The following is a 25,691-nucleotide window of genomic DNA, read 5'->3' as shown; positions in this document are numbered from 1 at the left end:
GGTCGATTTGGCCATTTCGGAACCTATTTTAGTATTTTCACTCTCGATGTTGAAAAGAAAAGTTGAATACAATTCGACCATCTTGTCTTTTCTCTTACTCTATTTGAGATATAACCCCACAGAAAAGGGGAAAAAAAAATCTTTTAATCGATCTCATATATAACATAATCTAGCCAATTAACTGATTAATTGCTTTTGACGTGTGTTTTTTTTAATAATTGATGATTATTTTATAGAAAAGGAATATGACAACGTAAAAAATCAACCACTCATAAAACATCTAAAACGGTATCTTTTAACAAACTTTATAGGAAATTTATATCTTTAAAACTTAAAATAAGTATATTATTGAATCTCAATAAATCAATAAAGTGATGTTATTTAAAACATTATTATATTTTTTTGGCAACTTCCATATTTAAATCATGCATATAAATTGAAAACACATTTAAAATAAATGTAACAACACAATGGGAAGTCTATCTTCTAAATTTATACAAAAAACTGTTTAAATTTCTTTTTCCATGTCTAATTAATGCCAAAAATTATTACACATATGCAATTGAAGTATATCACAAATAGCTACCTATAGCTAACAATCTCATCATTTTAGCTAACTATATTACATTCCTCTTTTACTACCCTTTACATCAAAATAGCTACATTTAGGAGTACTCAATAATTTCTACAATCTTTAAGCAAATTTCTAAATAAGTTATTACACTCGATCAATCGTGAATCATCCCACAATTTTGTAAAACTGCCCGGCATGGGCCATAAAAACACCGTTATCGGTTGAGGTGGCACACAAAAACGGCATTATAACGCCGAGAACACCGTCCCCGCCTCCCGTTATGGTATTCCATGTTATAACACCAACGAATTGCAACGCCCATTCCAGCCAATCAATGGCTTTCTCTTTTTGTGCATTTCTTCACCTCAACGACGTTGAGGAAATTGAACATCACCCCAACAAAAAAAGTAGGATATTAAGAAAACTTTTGATGCTTAGGTGGCCTCACCACCCAGTTGCCCATACCCATTACCCTAACAAATGAGACTTTATAAAATTCAAAATTATGCATTTTTCGAATGACAAATAATGATTCATCCCTTTATGTCAAAACACTTGTTTAACAAAGCAACTCCTACAAGTATATCATAATTTATGCATATCATCGTGAATCATACAATCCTCATATATATATCTTTGCAAACTAAGCATATTTCATGTTTTATTTTCTTAAATTTAGTAATTCAATTAAAGCATTTTGATATTTCTATAACTATTTTTGACGTGTGCACCGATTCTTACAAATATCTTGAAACAAATATCATAATTTTTATAGTATAGCAGTATAATATGTTGTCATTCTTTCTTTAAAGTCAAGAGTTCAAGTTTTATTTGAAACCTAAATGAAATTAAATGTAGTTTTGGAGTATATTAAATTTGATATCCTAAAAAACATGAAAACAAATTCATATCACTAACTACTCCATCATGCCCCCTATCATTGAACTTACTGGCTTAAGAAATAACAATTACTATAATCAAATACATAATAAACTAAATGAAACTATTCTTCATGTTTTTGTGATCAAAAGTATCATTAACATCTAAAGTCGTACAAGCTTATAACATCGAAATTCAATACAATATACAAAACTAGTGATTTGGATTTATGATGTATTGGTGTTATGGTGCCAAAATATAAGTTGAATCTTCCACGACGGTGTTATCTAAGCAGTAATTATCTGAAGGATCTATATTTGGCATGTACATACAATATTGACTTGATGTTGTTTGGCAACTAGTACGATCATGTTTCTATACAAGCAAACGTTGCACGGGCATGTCGAATAACCTAAAACCACATGCCACACTATTTCTACCTACATTCAGAAATCCATCCCATGAACTCACATTTAAACCAACTTATAATTGAATGCCGTTTATCAAAATAATAAGATACCACCATTACAACAAGAATCATATAACTTTCGATGATTGAGTATATATTAGGTTAAAACTTATAACATTCAATCCAATCTTCTTTTCCTAGTATTTCATCTAACTAATGGCATACTTACATGTCAATTTCTCAAACTCATCTTTTTCCAACATCCAAATATTTGTTCCTCTAAACACAACTAATACTTAAACATGAGATATTCAGAAAATCAAGCTTATATAACCTTTTTCTAACCATCACCAAAGTTTATAAATGCACAATTTCGTTCCAAAATTTTGATATTTCATCAAATGTCATATTGCTTGCGTTTGTCATTTAATACATTAATATACCTTATACTAATATCTCAGACCTAAATGTGTATTACTTAAACCTAAAACATACTTCCATTTGTCATTTAATTCATCAAAATGCCATATTACTTCCATTTGGCAATATAGATTGTGATACCTCCATACTACACAAATTTTTAGAACATCAACAATGTTATTAAAAGAAGACGCCGAACAAGATGCTAGACAAAAAAGAATGCCAAGAAGGTTAAATCCTTATAATCTTTATGGGGTGTTACAAAGATTATAACACTTTTTTATTTCTGTTTTTTAGGGGTTTTACCAAAGTAATTCTAACACAACTTTTATTTGACCCAAACAAATTCTACGCTTTTCTTATGCACTAATTAGGAATTATTATAAGACAAGTTTCGGAAAATTACATTTACTTTTATTTTATTAATAAATATCTAGAATATATATTATCAATTTATTACTATCATTTGATTACCAATATGTGTTAATATTAATTTTGTATTATTTTATTAGTAAATACAAGTTAATATTGTTACTATACTTGGAGGACGACTTTATGTTGAGACATTTTTTTCTGGGTTTAAAAACTATTCAAAAATAATGTATCATTAATACAGTTTGACTACGAATCTATTTAATATTAAAATATGAAACGGATACGGAGGGGATTTTGGAAACGTAAAATTCTCAAGACTCATTAATATCATCACACAGTTTTACTACTTTACAAAACTAGTCCTTTAATTTCTTTACACATTGTTACTTTGGTACGTCGAAAGTTTACTTTAATATGTTAGTCCCCTAATGAGTGTAGTTTCATGGTTTTGTTGCTCATTGGTTATTTACTTTTCACAAAATTAGGTAATCTATAACCACCATTATATAGTATTACTTGCGATTTTAACTTTCTAAAATGAAATGACTTTATGTTGGAATCCTCTAAACTTTAGTAGTTTCTATAACTAGTTAAAAAAATCAACAATCTCATACCTAAGCTATGATACAAAAGTTAGTGACTAAAGAAATAAAAAGACCATTGTCAATATGAAAGTATATAGATGTTTTTAGTATAAGTATCGATTAACAATTATATATCAATAAGAATAATATTGTTGACACTAACAATTATAAAAAAAAATTAATATATTCCTAATTAAAACTTTGATTTATAATTTTTTTAAAATTTTATCTTTATTATTTGACACTTTAAATTAAAATATCTAATACAGGAATAATTAACTTATAGTATTAAACTACAGGCTATCTCTACAAAGAGGAAGCATCGAATAATAGTTGATATGTGTATACTAAAAATACCAAATTTCGAAATTAAAAGACTAAAGTAGTATTTATGGAATAGTAAAAGGACCATTATTGTAATATTATTAAAAAAAAAGTTATAGTTTCCTGGTGTAAGCAATAAAGAGCCCAAACAACACTTGGAGGAAGAGTCTCGTGGAGACCGTGGGAGTAGGGACCCACATCAATTGCTTTGTACATATAAATAGAAGGCAGTCGAAGAAGAAAGAAGAGCATTCCGAAGTTAAAGATGGCGGAAATTTTTGATAGTGATAATAATCTCAAGAAGAATCGAGTATTTAGGGTTTCAATGTGTGGCGATGCCAAAGAACTCGAACAGATGTCCAGAGACGGCAGTCACTACAGTCTAACCACCGGAATTTTACCCTCGCTCGGTGCTCGTAGCAATCGTCGTGTTAAACTTCGTAACTTCATCGTCTCTCCTTACGATCGCCGTTACAGGTATATACATACACATAATTATCATATATCATCTCGATGAATCAAGTAATCATCTATGATTGTTTTGTGTTTATGTTGAATACTGTTTCTTCATTCTTATACTGTATTACTGTTATACATACAGTTTGAGCGAGCGTATGTTCAGCGATAGGTTTAATAGTCACGAAATTGCAGTCTGAAACTGGATTTTTGTTGCCAATTTTAGTCTAATTGAAATAGAAGTAACAGTTCGTAATTTCAGTGTGAATCTTCGTAGAGCGTAGTTTGCCGATTTTTGTGAAACCGCCATTGATAGCGTAATGAGTTCCGAGACAGTCAATCTGCTTTAATTTCTTGTACGCTGTGCATTATCAGTTGTACAGTAGATAGCATTATTACGAGCAAAAGCATTTATATCTCTGCAGTTTTGAAATTTGTTATTATTAGTCGTATCTTCTGCTCAGCGGATATTGCAGAGATGTGTACGTTGATTCTATCATAGTTTTTTTGGAGCGCTTTACTATTTTAATTTCTTAAAACCGTTCAGAATCTTGATTGAGTATTAAATATGTATAAACTTTTAAATTGTTAGTATGCAAAATCAAAGTAAAACAAGAAACATAAATATTGGGCAACTTTAATAAGATTCACGATTAAAGTACTTGGTTTGGACGGAGGTAATTATATATTCGGTTGTCAAAGTGTTGTTTTAAGAATAATGGATGGTGTATACGAGAAGAGAAATTCCAAAGGATTTGCTGTTTGTTTTTTGGCTTCAATAGTATATCTCCAAGGCCTCAAATTAAGAATAATTAATAATAATCTCTTTGTTCTTTAAAGTTAATTTAAAGTTAAAATAAAAGGTATCACAAGTCATAGTTGTATTCCTTTTTATGTTTCTATTTTCTCGCTTCATGCATTTATTCTTCTTTTGAAAATTGTAAAGAACTAATATTGTATTTAATATCAGAAGCTGACAATTAAAGGAAAACGATATGAGAATTTTTTCTACTTCCGTCTAATTTTGACTCTTTTTGGTGGAAAAGAATGACTTTGCATTCAACGTGTCTTTAAGCCTGTAAAACCAAACTTCTAATTAACATATGTGGGAATCTAGATGATATATACCGTTTCATATTCTATTCTATTAATTACTTAATTAATTAATTATTTCGTCTTGGATTTTTTAAAAACATTATTTATCTTCTGCAGGGCATGGGAAACATTTCTAGTTGTACTTGTACTCTACACTGCTTGGGTGTCTCCATTCGAATTCGGTTTTCTAGAAGAACCACGAAAACCACTTTCGATTATTGACAACGTTGTCAATAGTTTCTTTGCAGTTGACATCATTCTTACGTTCTTCGTAGCTTACCTTGATAAAAACACCTATCTTCTGGTTGATGAACACAAACAAATTGCATGGAGGTATACAAGCACTTGGCTAGTATTCGATATCATTTCCACAATTCCTTCCGAATTAGCCCACAAGATTTCCACCGGATCCTTACAATCCTATGGATTGTTCAACATGTTTCGACTATGGCGTTTACGTAGAGTCAGCGCCTTATTTGCCAGGTACATTATTTTTTTCCTAGTTATCCTTGACCTGGCCCACACTGTACTTATAACATCTCACTTGAGATAAAATAGCTCTGGAGGGCCCACATGAATTCAGTTTTTTTTGGATTTTTGTTTAATTTCTTCTTGTTTTTTTTACAGATTGGAGAAAGATAGACACTTCAATTACTTTTGGGTGCGATGTGCGAAGCTTATTTTCGTAAGTACTATTATCATGACACTACTTAACGCGTGTTTGTTTTTTTGGATATATAGTTAGTGTGTTTTAACATAACGTGTTTCATATAGGTTACCCTATTTGCTGTTCACTCTGCGGGGTGTTTCTATTATTATCTTGCTGCTCATTACCCAAACCCGGGTAGGACTTGGATTGGGTATGATAATGAAGGGTTTAAACAGGAAAGTTTGGGGGTTCGTTATGTTACATCCTTGTATTGGTCAATTACAACTCTCACAACTGTGGGATATGGAGATTTACATGCTCAAAATAGAAGGGAGATGATATTTGTCATATGTTACATGCTTTTCAACCTCGGATTGACTTCATATCTCATCGGAAATATGACAAATTTAGTTGTCCATGGCACCAGTAAAACTAGACAATTTGTAAGTTATCTCAACAGACAAATAACTATTTTTTGAATTATTTGTATTCTGTAGCACCTTAAGCCCAAAGTTACAAACTTTACTCAATAGCTCTTGAAGTTATTGGTAAGCTGATAACTTTGGGCTTATAAGGGCTTACAGATATCTGTTTATTTATTTTGGGGTTTTTGTGTTTGATGTAGAGGGATTCGATTCAAGCGGCTTCGAGTTTTGCGCATAGAAATCAGTTGCCAGTTCGTTTGCAAGATCAGATGCTTGCTCATTTGTGTTTGAAGTTTAGAACAGATTCAGAGGGTCTTCAACAACAAGAGACTCTTGATTCACTCCCGAAAGCCATCCGTTCAAGCATTTCTCACTTCCTTTTCTATTCGCTTCTCGATAACGCCTACTTGTTTCGTGGTGTCTCCAACGACTTGCTTTTTCAGCTGGTATGTTTAATATCTATATCCCTATCACTTTTTAATACAATATATTTTCCTAAAACAGAAATTTTATTTCATAATTAATAACGCTTCATGATTTTTTTTAAGGTTTCGGAAATGAAAGCAGAATATTTTCCTCCAAAGGAAGATGTTATTTTGCAGAACGAAGCACCAACGGATTTCTACATACTTGTTACAGGAGCAGTGGTGAGTCTTTATTGTCGTATTTATTTTCAATAAGAGTAAATGATTTTTTTTCCCGTTTTGTATCTAATGGTTTAATTATGTAATCAGGAATTGATTGTTATGAAAAACGGAGTCGAACAGGTTATAGGCGAAGCAAGACCTGGTGACCTTTGTGGTGAAATCGGTGTTCTTTGTTATAGACCACAACTTTTTACAGTTCGCACCAAAAGATTAAGCCAGTTATTACGATTAAACCGGACCACCTTTTTGAACATTGTTCAAGCTAACGTTGGTGATGGGACAATCATTATGAACAATCTTCTCCAGGTCTTTATACTGTTAAATATTCTTTTCTTTTTAATACATTGTACTTGGTTGCATTAAACTGATTTTATATTGTATTTTTTTATGGGAACAGCATTTGAAAGACGTAGGTGATCCACATATGGAAACAGTGTTGGTGGAAACAGAGAACATGCTGGCACGTGGAAGGATGGACTTGCCTTTAAGTCTATGCTTTGCCACACTTAGAGGAGACGACCTTTTGTTGCACAAATTGCTTAAAAAAGGTCTTGACCCAAATGAATCCGACAACAATGGGAGAACCGCTTTGGTAAGCATATATCTGAATATATTGAGACATAACATTTATGAAACTTAATCTTTATATCTGTTTTTTTAATCCATGTGTTTGTTTTGTGTTGTTTTCAGCACATAGCGGCGTCAAAAGGAAGTCAAAACTGTGTGCTTTTACTGCTAGATTATGGAATAGACCCCAATTGTAAAGATTCAGAAGGGAGTGTTCCATTATGGGAGGCGATAGTTGGTGGCCATGAAACGGTGATTGGAATTCTAGCGGATAACGGCGCCACTTTATCTTCCGGCGATGTGGGCCAGTTTTCTTGCATGGCGGCTGAACAAAACAACCTAGATTTACTCAAAAAGATCATCCAATATGGAGGTGATGTGACATGTCCTAAAAATGACGGCCTGACGGCTCTTCATGTTGCTGTCAGTGAAGGCAATGTTGAGATGGTGAAGTTTCTATTAAGTCAAGGAGCTAATATTGACCAAGTAGACGGTCACGGGTGGACCCCACGAGACTTGGCGGACCAACAAGGACATGAAGATATCAAGACGCTTTTCCAATCCGTAATAGTTGACCACCAGTTGACAAAACCACCACCTGTACCACTTGTTTCCATTCCTGAAGACACACGGGCGCATCATGCGCCACATGTACAATTTCTCGGGCGGTTTAAAAGCGAGCCCACGATGACCCGGGCAGGACCGGATACAGACGACGGGCCAGGGTCAGGGTCAGGGTCATGGACCAGGTCAAGGCGGAGGCGTAGAAGTGATAATTTCCATAATTCGCTTTTTGGTATTATGTCAAATAAAAGAGAAGGTGAGAATAGTATAGATTTGGTGTCCCCTAAGCCTACAAGCATTGGGGGTGGGTGGAGAGAGAAGGAGAAGGAGAAGGAGAATCCGGGCAGGATTGTTGTGAGCTGCCCGGAGAAAGGTGATGTTTCGGGCAAGCTTGTTATGTTACCGAAGACGTTTGAGGAGTTGGTTGAAATTGGGTTGAAAAAGTATGGTTTTTTGGGGGCGAGGGTTGTGAATAAAGAAGGGGCGGAAGTAGATGAAATAGATGTTGTTAGAGATGGTGATCATTTGGTATTTGTGAGTGATGCAAACCGGATGAGTGAACAACAAGATGGTGAAAATCTAAGATAACACCATCAAGATTTATCAAATTCTAATCTCATTAATTGTTTATTATATCTTTTTGGGTAGATTTTTAACTTTTTTCCTAACAGATAACCTCACATATATGATATAATATCAATCAATAGTAACATTCTCTGTTGTTTCTGCTTTGTTCTTTTGTATCGAAAATGGATACATTTGTATGAAGTGCATTTAGAAAACACAGATAGACAACTCAAACGATCATATATTGATGTTTATATTATATAACAAGACGGAGGACTTTATAGTATATAGCTTTTGTAAAAGCACTGGTATTTAAACTACCTAACCTTAAGAAAAAACCAGACTTAATATTATTATTATTATTATTATTATTATTATTATATATGTGTATGTGTGTAGGGGAATTTACAAAAGCTTGAGCATCCTAAGGCGGTCTGCATGTTCTGGATCGAGTTTTGGAGGGGAGTAACGTCCATGAAGATCCTCCACTACGTACTCCTATATCAGAAAAAGAAAAAGAAAAAGAAGGATTCAACAAAACAAAAAATATGAATTGGATTTTAGAATTATCTACTCTTTTCTTTGAAAGTGGCCATTAACGATAATGAAAAACACCAATGCGATGATTACACATTTTTTTCGAAAAAGGTCCCCCCCCCCCTGTTGTCACATCGACTACAAATAATTTATAAAAACATCTAATCTAATAAAAATAATACTGATGTATATAGGACATAACAAACGTGTTTGAGTAAACGTTTTTTAATCTAAAAATAATTGTTACTTATATATAAACGTTGTAGATTTAAATGTTATTATTGTTTCATAAAGTACAATTAATTGTTAATGTAAATATCAAAATCGGTAAAGTCATAAAAAATAACAAAAATGTTAAACTCATTTATGGGCATTTAAGAAGATTAGGTAGTAGGTAGTATGTACCTGGGTAAGTTCTTTTTTGGTGAGGATATGGTAGTGCCTTTGCCAGATCCTTTGTATAACCATGGTGGCAGCAAGAAAGCCATAGGCAATTCCAAGTATGATGAATATAACAATGAAAACGATAACCAAAGCCAAACACGCTTCCATTGATGCAGGAAAACAGTCCAAAATTCCCCACCCAAAACAGCAGTTTTGACACCCAGCCATTCGCGGATCATTGTTCAGAGATGTACAATGAACTATCACCCCAATAAACCCAACCACCACAAAAAAACCAATCACCCCTGTTTTCATATTACATATATAACAATACTTCAATCACTAAATCAATAAATGAGAGAAATAGCAATGTAATTTCATTGGTTTTTAATTACAGCATATGTCTTAGATTTTTTACTGTATTTGAATAGATTCTCACCTTCAAGATTTGCGTATTTACAAAACACGTACCTACACAATAGTAGAATGGTAGAGGATGAGTTGATAAAATTCGATCCCAGCTGTCGCTAAAAGAAGTTCTGAAAGATCCATCTTTGTCCACAATGTATGCAACACCTCCAATCAGTCCAATCACCTGCATCAGTTAATGTTGTATGATTACTTAAAAAAAATACTATGAATTAAATTTGGAAGAAAAAGAAAAAGAAAAATGAAGATTTTCTCACAGTTTGAACAGCTAAAAAGACAAGGAAGACATCCCTAGCAACAAATAGCCTGAACTTAATCTTGCGCCATGAGTTGTCTTTCAACTCAACAACTTGAAGATGAAACTGAGCTTTGCAAGTCATGCAATGAGAAAAGGCAAATCCTTCCTGTTTAAAAGTAACAAATGTAAAAAAAAAATTGTAAAATAATTCTTGATAAATTTAGGGTGATAATTAGTAATTGTCATTCATCACCTTGACAGATCGCCAGTGGTCAAGGCATGCACGATGAACAAACTGCTGTGTGCCTTTGCACATGCATGGAGATATCAGATCATCATCTACAAAAAGAAAGAATTAATGAGGAATTGTTATGGAATCGGAGATATTTCTTACTAAAAATAGAAGTTAATAGTACCAAAGATTAGAAATTGACACTATATAATCCTGATATACCACTAGTCATCAAACAAATTGAATAACTTTCTTACAGTGTTGTGTCTCTTACAATTTGGGGATTGGAGAGAAGAGACGTTAACAAATTAAAGAGGGACAAGGGGGACTCAAATTCTCTTTATTACACTAGATAATTTAATAACTTGTCTTATGATAAAAGCATTATAAAACTTGATCGATAGCAATTTGGGATCGACAATTATAGTAAGAATCATTTGAAAGAGAAGCCAAATTTAGCAAAATGAATCCCTTCGTAGAGCAATTTAGAGACATGATATATGCAGCAAGCAAATCTAGACTGATTTTGTCAAGTCATTTTAAGTACATCAGTAAGATATAGGAGTAAAAACTTTAACACAAATGTACACATTTGATCATAGAAGCACTTTAAGCATTTTCTGATTTCCATGTATTTAGAGAATATATGTAAAATGTTCAACATCACACCGATTGTGAAGTAACGACTTCAAACTCGTTTCAGAAGAGCATAAGTAAATTTATGCGAATTTAATCAATGAGAAGTAGAAAACTCTAAAACTGAATTGTGCTCTTTATGAACTTATCGATTTCACTATTTATGAAAAAATAAAATATAACATTCACCTTCCTCGCCGTCGCATTCAAGGCAGATACGGCAAGTGGTTATCGATCCAGCTTCAACATCTTCACACGTAATCTCAGTAGAACCCAAACCCGCCGCCGCTGCCAACGACGATGAACCAGAAGCAGCATTTTGGTGATTCTGAAGTAGAGGATCCGTATCGCTAGGGTTTATGAAACCGCTTGCTTCCAGCTCAATTTCTCCGGCCATTTTCGCAGATTTTAACCTAATTAATCGACGGAAGCACAAAAAATTCGCAGATTGTTAAACTAACGATCAAAATCACATAAGAATATAAGATAATGAGAACGGAAAGTGAAGTACCAAGCTTATACTGAAGTAGTGATCATGAAACAGTAGTATGAACAGTTCAAAGTGATTAACCTAAGACTTGCATAAATGTGTATTGGGTGGGGAATTGAAGAAGATGGTGATAGAAAATGTTGAACAGCCCCGTCAGCTCATGGAACCGACTGCTGCTACATGGGATGTGGGCACTCATCTGTTATCTATTTATATCCGCTTTTCCCCAAATACATACTATTTTCGTCTATAAATAAATATATATTGTTAAAAGTATATTCTTTTTTTTATTTATTTATTTACAACTATTTCTTTTTCTCAAACTTATCTCTTGATTGATTCTTCCATCCTTTATTTATGTTTATGTTTTGTTAATTTATGTATAATGCAAAGTTATATCTTTAATAAATATAACATTTCTTATAAACGATTTGATTATATATATATATATATATATATATATATATATATATATATATATATATATATATATATATATTTGAATGTACCTTAGGCAAAGTTATACATATTAGTTTGTTTTTTTAAAAGGTAAATACTTATATTAAAATTCTAACAAAACACTAGAATTAAAAAAACAACACCAATTACAATGGGTTTAAAAACCAAGCTTTCCAAGATACATTGGGTTGGAAGCTTTACTTTTAAGCCAAGAAAAAGAAAATGCAGCATATTAGTATGTTTTTGTTTAAAGAAAAATATAAATAAGTTTAATCATAATAAATTTGAAAAAAATAGTAAAAATTAACCTAATTATCAAAAGAACTATAAATTTAACAGATAATATATACAAAATTGACAACCACCTATGAAATAATGACACGCCTATTAAATAATGACACTCATCTAAAAAATGATGTTGCAACCAAAACGATATCATTTTGAAAAAAAAAAATCTAATTTTTCCGTATGTAAAACGTGGGTTCTATCTATAAAAATACAAAAAAAGAAATTTAAAAATTCAAAAAAAAAAAAGGATGAAGTCTATATGTGTTGGTGAATTTTTCAAAAACCATTTTCACAACAAAAAAAAAAAACTTAACTTTGTAGTTTTCATCTACAAAATAAAAAAAAATAAAAAAAATTCTCATAGATTTTCGTAGGCATGTTTGCAAAATACTAAAATCTCTTTTTTTTCTTCTGTAATTGGACTAAACTTTTACTATTTTCTGGAAAGTGTTTAAATAAAATTAGACATTATTTTATTTTATTTTATTTAACCCGTTTGATCATTATTAAAAAAATAATATGTTAAAATCTTTTTCCTTTTAATACTATCAGATCGTTATCATGATCTCTAAAACTATCATATTTATTACAATTTCTCTATTTATAGTAAACATGTTTTTTTGTTAGTGAAGGAAGGCCGATATTTCCCCACGGGAAATGAATTTTCTAAATATAGATAAATCTTCTACCTAGATTCATTTTTTATTTATTTATGAACATTCATCCAAAAAAGTTAGTGGTTAGTTGTAGAACTTTTATTTTGAGTCGAAGTTAATATTGTCAAATTTTCAGTATGGTCCTTGTGTTTTTTGAAAAGCGGTAAGTTGCTGATACATGGTTTCAAAAAGTTGCAGTTTTGATATTTTTTAACATTTCGGTAGTAAAGTCGGGGTAGTAAAGTCGGGTTATGCTTTTATCTTTTGAATATTTTTATATTTTTAGAATACTAGAATTTCTATTTTTATGTGACATCCTTAATTTTCCCAACCAAAAAAGACCGTTTTATTTATGTTATTTTTAAAACATAATTTATTTATAAATGCGGAATTTGTCCATAAAAAGTATTTTCATAAAAATGTTTTTGTTGATTATTATAAACTTTGGGATGTTATAACTGATACAAGAAACATAAGCACAAACATAATTATTACAAGCCTTACAATAACTCATTGCACTAATGACCTATACTCCTTGAATTTCTCAATGGGTCCTGTGATACAAGAAAACTGAAAAGGTCAGACTTGAGAGCCTGATGAGCACATTGAGTTTCCAACCCACAATATTATTATTATATTGTTTTAAGTATATATAACACACCAAACATATTAATCCGGATTACTCATTCCCGTTATTCTCACTCTTTGATCCTAAATGATAATCTCGAGGGACCTATCCTAGAGAATCTATGTAACAACGAGTAGATAATATAGCATCGGGGATTCCTTAATACACATCAACAAGGCAACAATTAGGAGGATAAAGTACTCAAATAAAAACACAATCCATACATCCTGATAGTATGATTCAGTAACACCTACAAATTATGAGTATGCTAGTGTTCCACTGAATTGTTTAGAAGAGTTTATGGTTATCATCAATACTCTGCTAGATGACCGCTCTTAGTTAGGCATGGTCGCTCACTACTATTTTCTCTTGTATGGTCTCTCACCACTATTTTCTCTAGTATGGTCTCTCACCGCTATTCTATCTCTGGCACGGTCTCTCACCACTATTTTATCTGGTATGGTCTATAACCACTCTTCTATCTCTGGCATGGTCTCTCACCATATATACTATCTCTTTTATCTCTCTACCTTTTTTACCCGATACAATATAAGTAAGATAAAATACATATATAATTTAATGCAAGTAAAAATCATTATCTCATTTAACACAATTATCAGGAACACAAATAATAAACGCATAAGGCGTCTAAGCAAATTGAATACTTGATATATATATATATATATATATATATATATATATATATATATATATATATATATATATATATATCATACATATTTATAAAGCTAGCATTTTTTCTTGAATCTCATGCATTTGAAAACCCCTTTTTTAACTTCCTTTCACCACATTCATTTGAAACTCCCATGACTTTTCAATTTTTTTACAATAATATTATAAATAAGTTAAATAATGTTCTATAAACAAGAAAGAGTGTTTTATTACAATGTCTTCATCCCACATCGATGGTGAGAGTAAACAAGGGAATGTTTCCTCATCTATAAATATGAAATGTTGTGAAATGTTTCAAAGGGACCAAACCATGAGAACTTCCGCATGCCTACCTTTGTAGGATTTTGAAGGTATTATTTAGTGAGATTGTCTATATTGATAAGTGTCCAGTTAACTTTTAGAATTCCAAAAATGGTTTTGAACTGAATTTATTCAGGTTTAAACCGTGTTTCAGTTAGAAAAAAATTATGTAATTGAGTATATTGACTTGAACCGGAGCTGGATCAATTTGGACCGATAAATGAATCATTTTCCTTTCACAACAAACATTTGAAACTCCCATGATTTTTTAAATTATTTCTAATAATATTATAAATAAGTTACATAATTTTATATAAATATAAAAAAGCATCTACCTAAACCTAAAATTATAATTGTTTGAAAAATCACTTTTATTCAAAAGCACGAAATATATACAAACCAAGTTTCACTAGAAATATATATATATATATATATATATATATATATATATATATATATATATATATATATATATATATATAGTTTGATATATTTAGTTGAATCGGTGTGAGTTTGATCTATTTGGACCACAAAAGAAGCATTTTCCTTTCATTACATTTGAAACTCTCAAGATTTTTCAAATTGTTTCCAATGATATTTTTAAAAAGTTACATAATGTTATATAAATATAAAAAAAAACATCTACCTAAGCATAAAATTATAATTGTTTGAAAATTCGATTTGATCAAAAGCACGAAATATATACTCAGATTATATTTTATAAATGAATTCTTTTTATAATGAACTTTTGAATCATGAAAATACATATAAACAAACTTTCTATATTAAGTACCTAACTGAATTTATGATTTTAGAATTAAACAAAAAGTTATTCAATAAAAACTTATTTTTTTGGATAGCCACTTACGAGATTATAGAAAAATTGAACTATTGAACAATAAAGAAAGGGTAAACAAGAGAAATAGTGTTTTACTAAACAAGTTGAATAATGTTTTATAAACAAGAAAGTGTGTTTTATTACAATGTCTTCATCCCACATCGATGGTGAGAGTAAACAAAAGAACGTTTCCTCTTCTATAAATAGGAAAGGTTGTGAAATGTTTCAAAGGAACCAAACCATGAGAACTTCCTTATGGCTACCTTTTTAGGATGTTGAGGGTATTTTTTGGTGAGATTGTCTTTATTGGCAACTGTCCATTTAAGTTTTAGAATCCTGAAAATGGTTTTGAACAAGATTTTTTTAGGTTCAGTTTCAGCTGAAAAACCGTTATGTAGTTTGGTATATTGAGTTGAATCGGTCTGAGTTTGATCAACTTGGACCGATAAAGGAAGCATTTTCCTTTCAACACATACATTTGAAACTCTCATGATTTGTCAAATTGTTTCTAATAATATTTTAAATAAGTTACCTATACATGAAATTATAATTGTTTGAAAAATAAATTTGATTCAAATACACAAAATATATACAAACCAGGTTTCAATGGAAAAAACGTTATGTAGTTTTGTATATTAAGCTGAATCGGTCCGAATTTGATCAATTTGGACCGATAAATGAAGCATTTTCCTTTCACCACATACATTTGAAACTCCCATGATTATTAAAATTGTTTATAATAATATTATAAGTTACATAATGTTATATAAATATAAAAAAATCTACCTAAACATAAAATTATAATTGTTTGAAAAATCATTTTGATTCAAAAACACGAAATATATATTCGATTATATTTATAAATGAATTCATTTTATAATGACATTTTGAATCATGAAAATACATATAAACAAACTTTCTATATTAAGTACCTAACTAAATTTATGATTTTAGGATTTAACAAAAAGTTATTCAATAAAAACTTAATTTTTTATAGCACCTTAAGAGATTACTGAAAAATGGAACTATTAAACATCAAATTTTCTGGATAACATTTTATTTTTATTATTTAATATTTTATTTAACAAAATGAAATTATTGGCAAATAAAGAAATGAGTTTAATTAAAATGTCTTCATCTCACATTGATCGTGAGAGTAAACAAGAGAATGTATTTTTCTCTATAAATAGGAAAAGTTGTGAAATATTTCAAAGGGACTAAGCCATGAGATCTTCCTTGCATCTAACTTTGTAGGACGTTGAGTGTATTTTTTTGGTGAGATCGTCTTTGTCGACAAGTGACCAATTAAATTTCAGAATTTCGAAAATGATTTTGGATCGTATTTTTAGATTTGGATCGAGTTTAATAAATATCCGAGTGTTTTCTGGCTGAGTTAGGCAAACTCGCTTCCATTGGAGGCTGAGGTTAAGTAACATGTCCAATATTTGGTTGTGTTAGCCAAGTTTTACAACCATGTATGTAATACAATTTAAAGTTTTAACCTTATAAAAGACGTCACTATTATCATATGTTCTACATAATTATGGTAATATTTATGATACAAAACATTTTTTTTACTATTTAAGATAAATAGTTGTCTCTATTATCATATGTTGTACAAAATAATAAAATTTAAGATAGATAAAAAGATGTCTCTATATTATCATATTTTCTACATAATGATAATATTTAATATAAATGTTTTAATTTAATATGAAATTATTATTTAATAGATAACAATAACGATTTATTTATTAATTTTTTTTTCCATTTTAACCATATAACTTTGTATATGCAAAACAGCTTCAAGTTCCAACCTTATCTCTTATGATATAGTTCAACATAATAAAAATACTAAAAATATTTTTTATATTTTTTATGAAATTGTTATTTAATTTTTAATAACAATGATTTAGTTATTTTTAATATAAAATATTTTTTTATATCCCACGCAACGCGCGGACATTCGCCTAGTATATATATATATATATATATATATATATATATATATATATGTGTGTGTGTGTGTGTGTGTGTGTGTGTGTGTGTGTGTGTAAGCTGAAAGTAACTATCTACTCACATGATAAAAGTGGATGCCTCAAAATTTGGTCAGAACTTCGCCTTGGTACCTTATCTTTACCTTTGACGTGACCTAGTATGACAATTATTAAGTCTTAGTCTAACACACCTGGTGACTAATGATAGTCTAGATTCCTCACTAATCCCAATGTCTACATCAAGATCTATCAAGTAAGGAACAACCAGGTAGGATCATATCTGAGGTAGGGTCCGTTTGGTATACATAGTATACTGTTTGGAAATCTCACTTTAAACACCTCACAAAATCCAGCCTAGACATCATCCATGTAAGTAGATCATTTAGTATAATGACTTGGAATTACTGATAAATATTATTTATAGGTTCATAATAACGACTTATGACTATAAATAAAAGTTATACCGAAAGCAAAAGAGTGTAGCTTAACTTATAGAGGTTTTAGCGAAAGTCGGGAAAACACACAAACATGTCGGACCCTCTGACACACTAGAGCCCTGCTACGGACTATTAAAAACCCCTAAAGTTAGCCCTAAAGAAATCTAGAGGTTTGAGAGAGAGCTGTGGAAGTTTTTCAGTGGAAATGAGATGAATTTGGAAGGGTTTATATGGGTTGTTGGGAGGCGCGTCGCACCCTCTTGCCCTGCTAGCTCCTCCTAACTTGTGTTATGTGTCATGTCCGGAATGAGTCACCTCCCAATCTCCCACCTTTCTAGAAGCAACCACGTGTCGCGATTTTGGTGAGCCATGTGTCGGCTTTTTGTGGTGCCATGTTACCATGTCTCATAAAGAATTTGGCCACCCAACATTGCCACGTGGCACTCTCTCGTGGTTTCATGTCATCGTGCACGTCACGTACTACGCGAGTGCGAATTTCCAGATTTTCGAAAATTCATAACTTCTTAATAGGAGCTTCGTTTTTGACGTTCTTTAAATCCCGAAATCCTCTCGACGAGTTATACAACTTTCATTAAGCTCTCAACCGCTAATTCTCACTCTAACAAAAAATCATATTTAGACCAGTTTAGATTGTTAAAGTCTATGCGAAATTCATAACTCATTTATACGAACTCCGTTCTCGACTGTCTTTATATCGATAGGTTCATATTCACGAGATCTTCAATTCTCCTTTAGATTGTTTTGACTAACAATCAATCAATCGATTAGAATTCCGACTTCCATGCCCACACTGTTGCTCTGAAACTTCGAAAAATCATAACGTCCTTTCACGAATTCAGATTTAGACGTTCTATATATATGCACGCTCTCGGTTCTACGACTTTTGTTTAGATCATTTAGGCTAAAAAGTAATTTATCAAAAATTCACTTTTTCCGATATACAAATATGTGTCGATTTAATCGTGAAACTTTGAAGAAACATAACTTCTTCATACGAAAGTCGGATTTCAGTGTTCTTTATATGTACGAAATCATTGTCATATATATTATAACTTTGGTTAAGATTATTTATCATATATAATCTTCTATCAAAAAGTCATTTTTAATACTTATTATATATTAATTGACTAGCCCGAATCTGCGGGTGTTACATTTTATTTTAGTATATTTAAAATAGATACAATACCATTTATAGCGGCGTACTTTCAATGGGTTTGAACTCGAAAACTGGAAACACATGAGCTCATAATCCCACAGTTTTAAATCCAAAAACCCATAAACCCAACCCAAAACACCGAAAAAACGACCCATGCAAAAACCGAACCCATATAGGTCTAAAAACCGAAAACCGACTTTCTACGGTTTGATTCAGATTTAACAAAAAAAACCAATTAATATATATCCCTAGTGGTGGCGGCAGCTAAAGGTAGTAATGGCAACTTGCCACTTTTAGAAAAGCAAAGAGACGATTCTTAAATTTTAACAAGTGCTATTGGTATTTAAAATTAAAAAAATAAAAACGGAAGTAATAGACAAAATGTTAAAAACGGTCCGTTCATGTCATTTTATCAAACAATAATAGGCCATGTTTTGAAAACCGAATCGGACCGGCCGGTTCGACCGGTTCAACTGGGAACCGGTCTCGGATCCAGTTCTCAAATGTCAAAAAACCGGTATTCATATGAACCGGTGAAAACCGGTAAAAACCAGTCGAACCGGTCAAAACCGAAAATTTTAAAAAATATTTATTTTTTTCATTTTTTGTATTTTTTATATAATTAAATATAATTATGACATCATCCGGTTTTTTCGGTTTTTGAGACCGATCCGACGGTTGGACCACCTGAACCATCGAACTGGTAAAACGGCCGGTTCGGTTTTCAAAACCTTGATAATAGGTAAGTTCATAAACTTCTCCCCCATCACAACCACAATAAATTGCATGACCACCGCATTGAAATTTCTCTTACGACTTCCACCGCTTCGTCTTACATAAATTCTACTAGTTTTTTAGGTGTAACAATCTTAGATAAATTTTGTTGTAAATGGATAAGAACACTTTGTGCAAGATATATAAATTCATTGCTTGAAATATTTTCGTCTTCCTGATTCAAAGCATATATTACGAATAATAATTATTGGAATGCAAGTGGAATATATCAATTAGTAATCATCAAAATAAACAAATTATCATGTTTACCACACACTTCGACAAATAGTAATCATATTCATAACAAGATCCGGTTAGTCATGGTTATCCTATCCCATTAGGTAACTAAAACCTTTATACACCCCCGTCCAATAAGAAATACATCCAAAAATCAAAATCAAAATTATATATATATTTTTGGAACTGTTGTATTTTTAAAAGGAAGCTATAATAGTAATTTACTTGTGAAACTAAAAAACCCATTTAATTTTGACCTTATAAGTCCTATGAAAAAACCAAAAGAAAATTTGTGCTACAATCTTACCAAATGAAGAAGATGTCTTTGATTTAACTACTCTAAAATTAATCGAGATCCTAGAATTCTAAGAAATCCAAATAGTGAGAATAACCACATCCAATCATTTTCTTTGAAACGGTAAGATGGTCAATTTGGTCCCAAATAAAGAACACCAAGGGACATGAAAACAACAAGGATCAATAGTCTCCAAAGTAAGCAACAAATAAGACAAAGTAATGAATCCACGTCAATCTTTTGTTTATCCCAATTCACTCAAGTAGGCATTCTGTTAAGCCACAATCTCCAAGCTAAAACATTAATTTTTATGGAACAAAAGTTGTTCCATCAGATAGGATTATCACCTACTATAAACCTAGTTTATCGATGAAATTTCGAGTGGAAGAAATTGAAAACATACAACTTCCAAATCTAGCAATTATTTTGATCCGAATTAAGAATTTGTTGTAATTAGGTGATTAGGTCCATCGGTCAAACTCTGCCCATTGAAGTCTTCGGAGGCATTGATGTCACACCTCAATAGGTAATTTAGAATTAACCGTGCTCATCTCGTAAGTGTTCAACAAAAAGACTAGTAAATCTCACCTTGAAAGGTAAATCATCAAACAACGTATCCTCCTAAAATGTAAATATTATATTTTACCAAAAATAGATTATGTTAGCATCTTATAAGGGGAGGGTATCTAAATAATCCATCGTTATAATCCATTTGTCACGTCAAACATCAAATTTTCTTTTTTCTCTATCATCCACCCCTCTCATCCTACTTCATATGAAAATTCACCTTTCTCGTCCCTTCCGATCCACTCAATTTTTTATTTTTAAATAATTACAAACTAATTAAAATCATAAAAACCTAATTCACGAAATATTAAAAACATACAAAACTACTTTTGTACAAGTATTTATGCACAAAGTACAATTAAAGATGGTAGAGAGAGTAAGAGTTCACAGGTTAAGTTACATGCAAACGTCTTTAGTTAGTGGCACCCCATCTTCTTGAAATCGACACCTTGATGGTACCAACGGTACCGTTGGCCACCTCCTCCAACCTGTCGTCGGCTCGTGCACCCTAATGTGTTTGCAACCTGTCGTCGGCTCGTGCACCCTAAAAGGACATCATTAAATCCTATTTTATGATCCTAATATAAGATTATGAAATCAAATCCTACCATTATGTGGAGGATTGGAATTCATTATATAATTATGAGTACAACACGAGTATTAACAGAAAATATTTCATCTTTCCTTGATGCGGCAATAAATAGTCCTGACTTTCCTAAAAGCTTACTAAGGTGCGACGCTTTAGGATAATTACACAAGTTATGGGATATATACAATCGTTTACTTAAAATACAAATATTCATCTAATAATACCCCTTAATCAAAAGGGCGGAGAGACAAGACGAAGCATGGTACGAAAAGTTTTAGATTGTGTCACTGGTAAACTCTTTGTGAAGATGTCAGCAACCTAAAGATTTGTAAGAACAAACTTGGTGTATAATTTTTCCGATGCAAAGTGTTTTTCTCGTTTATGAGAAACTAGATTTTGAGTCATAAATAAGACAGTTTTGTTGTCACACAAGAGTGTTGGTCAATTTAGTGGTAGCGCATGCAACTCTCGCAAAAGATCAGTTACCCAGATAATTTCAACAGTCATATTAGCCATCGCACGATATTTGGATTCGCAACTGGATCGGGATACAGTTGGTTGTTTCTTTGCACTCTAAGAAACAAGATTTCCACCTAAAAATATGGAGCAACCATAAGTGTTTTTCTCGTTTATGAGAAACTAGATTTTGAGTCATAAATAAGGCACTTTTGTTGTCACAAAAACGTGTTGGTCAATTCGGCGGTAGTGCATGCAACTCTCGCAAAAGATCAGTTACCTAGATAATTTCAACAGTCATATTAGCCATCGCACGATATTTGTATTCGCAACTAGATCGGGATACGGTTGGTTGTTTCCTTACACTCCAAGAAACAAGATTTCCACCTAAAAATATGGAGCACCTGTAAATGGAACGATGGGTCTCAAGACAATGTGCCCAATAAGTATCATAATATCCCACAAGGAGATTCTTTTGAGGATGAGTAAAGATAAGACCAAATCCGATGGTGCCTTTGACATAATACAAGATCCTCTTTGCCAAATGACTAAATTCATGGCTAAGGGTATGATGGTGCAAGAAATATTCGAGGTCATTTCAAGGTTTTGCAAGCATTGATTTCAAATGATTGTCCATATGCATATTATGTTCATTATTTTGCCCATCGATTGCAATTAGCATTAATGGCTGTTTCACAAGGATTTGTTGCATTACAAAAGTTTTTTACTCGATTATCTTTTGTTATCAATGTTGTTGGTACTTCCTCCAAGCGTGCCGAAAAACTTAGAGATGCACAACGTGATGAAATTGCATATAAGATTTATATTGATGAGTTAGGGATAGGTATAGGTCTTAATCAAATTAGTACATTACAACGATTTGGTGATACTAGATGAAGTTCTCACCTCAAATCAGTTTCTAGCTGAATCAAAATGTTTAGTCCAACTTGTGAGGTTTTACTTAAAATTATTGAATATGGCACTGGTTAAAATCAAAGGCGACGTAGATTCAAGATATGAAGCTATTACTACATTTGAGTTCATTTTTTATCTTCATCTCGAGAAAGAAATAATGGAGATCACTGATTTACTTTGTCAAGCTTTACAAAGATAGTCTCAAGATATTTGTAATGCATTGAGGTTAGTTGCATCTACCAAATTGTTATTACAAAAAATGAAAGATGAAAGATGAGATGATTTCCTCTCTCTTGTTATGTCATTTTGTCAGGAACGCAACACTAATATCCCTGGTATGTCTTATCCATACTTTAGTAGAGGGGCTCGAGCTCGTAACGAGCATAGTGATCATACACTTTAACATCATTAACGAGTGGATATATTTTACGAAGAAATTAGTTGTCAAATAATGGAACTAAATCATCGATTCGGCGATAGCTCAATGGATTTGCTTCGACTTTTAACAACTTTAGATGCTAAAAGTGTTGATGAGTCTTTTCGAAGTGGTGATATAATTAAATTAGTAGAGAAGTTTTATCCTGAAGATTTAATGAAAAAGAAAAAAGTAGTTTTGAAGATACAAATTCAACATTATGTGATTAATGTTGTTTAACATGCATATTATAAACTATTGACATTTATGTCAGAATTATATCAATGGTTGATACAGACTAGAACATTAGCGAACTTTCATCTTATTTATCAAGTAACTACTCTCATATTTACTCTTCCCGTTTCTACTGCTACAACAAAGAGATCATTTTCAACAATGAAACTCATTAAAACAAGGTTACAAAATAAAATGGAAGACGAGTTTTTAAATGACTCATTGGTTTTGCACTTCGAAAGGGAACTTGTTGAAAAGATTAGTTTAGAGGCAATTGTAGAAGACTTTAAAAATGCAAAAGATTGTCGTGTTCCACTTTGATAAAAGATGTAACAATCGTTATATTAGTTTTCTTGTTTACACTTTTGATATGTCATAATTTTGAACCATATAAAACTTGTTTATATAGTTTAATTATGAAGATTTGATGCCGGCCTCGTATTTGTAGTGTTTGTGTTCCGCCCCTGAGTGTACCACAACTTGTATGATGCCCGATTTGTAACACCATGATTTGCAACAAAAGATTGAGGTCCTTCTTTAAGCACATAAAGTCCGTTCCTACACTTTCTTTTAGCTAGAACTTGTTTTGTTTGGCGATCCTGAATAGTAAAAAGTAGTTGAGAGAATAATACATCAACTAGATAATCCGATATAAGTTTATTAACAGATAATAGCTTCTTTTTTTAGATTAGGAATAACAAGCACATCGTGCAATAAAATTTTATTAGAAACCCTTGATCTACCAGTGTACATGATTAGGAGTAATTTACCATCCCAAAGATAACACTCATGTTAACTTGATAAGGAGAAAATTGACGGCCAAATGGTTGTTGACCACAAGAAGTAGAATTATGAGGAGAGCCATTTGATCGACCACTATGTGATGTATTAGATATAGTCTATCAAGCATTGAACGTCACCAGGGAAAGAGAAGAGCCATGAAGCAATCACAAAAATATCCTATGGCTTTTTGACTGAGATAATAAATCATGAAAACCTGGTGTAGGGTTGGTTACAAGAATCACAGTGGAGAAGGTTTTAAATGAAGCACCCAATCCACATAGAAACCAATACACCTTGTCTATGTCAGCAACTAGTTGACTTATCACAACTAACTAGTCACATATAGCCTTGAAATGTCGTCCAAAATCAGTGACATAAAATGTTCCGTTAGCGAAATTTCGAAGAGAATATGAAGGGAATGAACACACTCCATGAAAGAATTATTAAATGAAGTTTCAAGGGCTTGCCATATCTGATGAGCCATTGAGAAATCTAAGACCTATGCAACAACTTCTTTCGTAAGGGGAGAATGAAAAAGAATAATGGCTTTGTTATCGGTTTCTTTCCTAGAAGAGAAAGAAGGATTTGGGACGGTTTTATCCCAATCAGTGATAATTGAAGATGGTTGAGCTGATTTGCCATGTTCATGAGATCCATGAACGCCGCCGGTACGTTGGTGAGCCCAAAAGGCATCACCACAAACTCGTAACGACCATAACGAGTTCGAAAGGCCATATTCTGAATATCCTCCTGTAGCACCTGATTCCTTGTATGCCAATTATTCAAGTATTTTTTTTCTTTGGGACTCGACGAGTTGGAGGCCCAACTCGTTGAGTAGAGTCGTGACCCGCAGACGGTTTAAGTAACCTACTTGACGAGTCGGGGGTCTGACTCGGCGAGTAGGTGTTGGTTGAGTGAAACCCTAAATCTGAGGGTTTGCACCATATTTAAACACCTTATGTAACACCCCAAATTCCAGAGGTACCATTGAAGGATTTAAAGTGTAAATTTAGGAAAGGGACTCGACGAGTAGTTCTGCTAACTCGCCGAGTTGGAGCGGGATTTTGTCACGGTTTAAGTGGCCAACTCGCCGAGTCGGCAGCTTGGACTCGACGAGTTGGTGCTGAAGAGAGAAAACCCTAATCCCGAGAGTTGTGCCCTATATAAAGCACATTATAACCCACCCTCAGCCTCTTTTCTACCCTTTTGAGATCCAAAAACCCTAGAATCGAGTGAGCCTCCATTAATAGAGAGAATAAAGCTTTGGAGGAGAAAATCTTAGATAGGGGCTTGAAAATCAAGAGGCTTGCTGCAAAGGAGAGGTGTAGATCCGGGATCTACTTCAGTTGGAGCTTATATTGGAGGTAATAATTTATTGCTTGGGGCTCTTTTGCATCTAGATCTATTATCATTTGAGATTTAGGGCATTTTTGGTATGATTGAGAGCTATTTCGAGTTACAGGCTTAGATCT

General features: G+C 32.2%; 2 protein-coding genes across 2 annotated transcripts; one reads left to right on the top strand and one right to left on the bottom strand.

Annotated features, from left to right (window-relative positions):
* The first annotated feature begins 3,745 nt into the window (after positions 1 to 3,745).
* Positions 3,746 to 8,603, top strand: LOC145071143 (potassium channel AKT1-like). Its single transcript, XM_079018052.1, has 9 exons — positions 3,746 to 4,042; positions 5,234 to 5,599; positions 5,744 to 5,801; positions 5,891 to 6,208; positions 6,391 to 6,636; positions 6,739 to 6,837; positions 6,925 to 7,143; positions 7,235 to 7,429; positions 7,528 to 8,603. The coding sequence occupies exons 1-9, from the start codon at positions 3,831 to 3,833 to the stop codon at positions 8,554 to 8,556; spliced, it is 2,742 nt and encodes a 913-aa protein (XP_078874178.1). The 5' UTR covers positions 3,746 to 3,830; the 3' UTR covers positions 8,557 to 8,603.
* A 153-nt stretch (positions 8,604 to 8,756) lies between these two features.
* LOC145071144 (uncharacterized) lies at positions 8,757 to 11,671 on the bottom strand. Its single transcript, XM_079018053.1, has 7 exons — positions 11,503 to 11,671; positions 11,181 to 11,404; positions 10,377 to 10,462; positions 10,143 to 10,289; positions 9,928 to 10,051; positions 9,478 to 9,761; positions 8,757 to 9,033 (listed from the first exon to the last, which is right to left on the bottom strand). Exons 2-7 carry the CDS (start codon positions 11,386 to 11,388, stop codon positions 8,941 to 8,943), a joined length of 942 nt encoding a protein of 313 aa, XP_078874179.1. The 5' UTR covers positions 11,389 to 11,404; positions 11,503 to 11,671; the 3' UTR covers positions 8,757 to 8,940.
* Positions 11,672 to 25,691: the final 14,020 nt, after the last annotated feature.

The sequence above is a fragment of the Lactuca serriola genome, chromosome 8, assembly GCF_051521515.1.
Source record: "Lactuca serriola cultivar US96UC23 chromosome 8, Lser_US96UC23_V15, whole genome shotgun sequence".
Classification (NCBI taxonomy): domain Eukaryota; kingdom Viridiplantae; phylum Streptophyta; class Magnoliopsida; order Asterales; family Asteraceae; genus Lactuca; species Lactuca serriola.
Note: the sequence above shows the minus strand (reverse complement) of the source record. Positions and strands in the feature narration are given on the sequence as shown.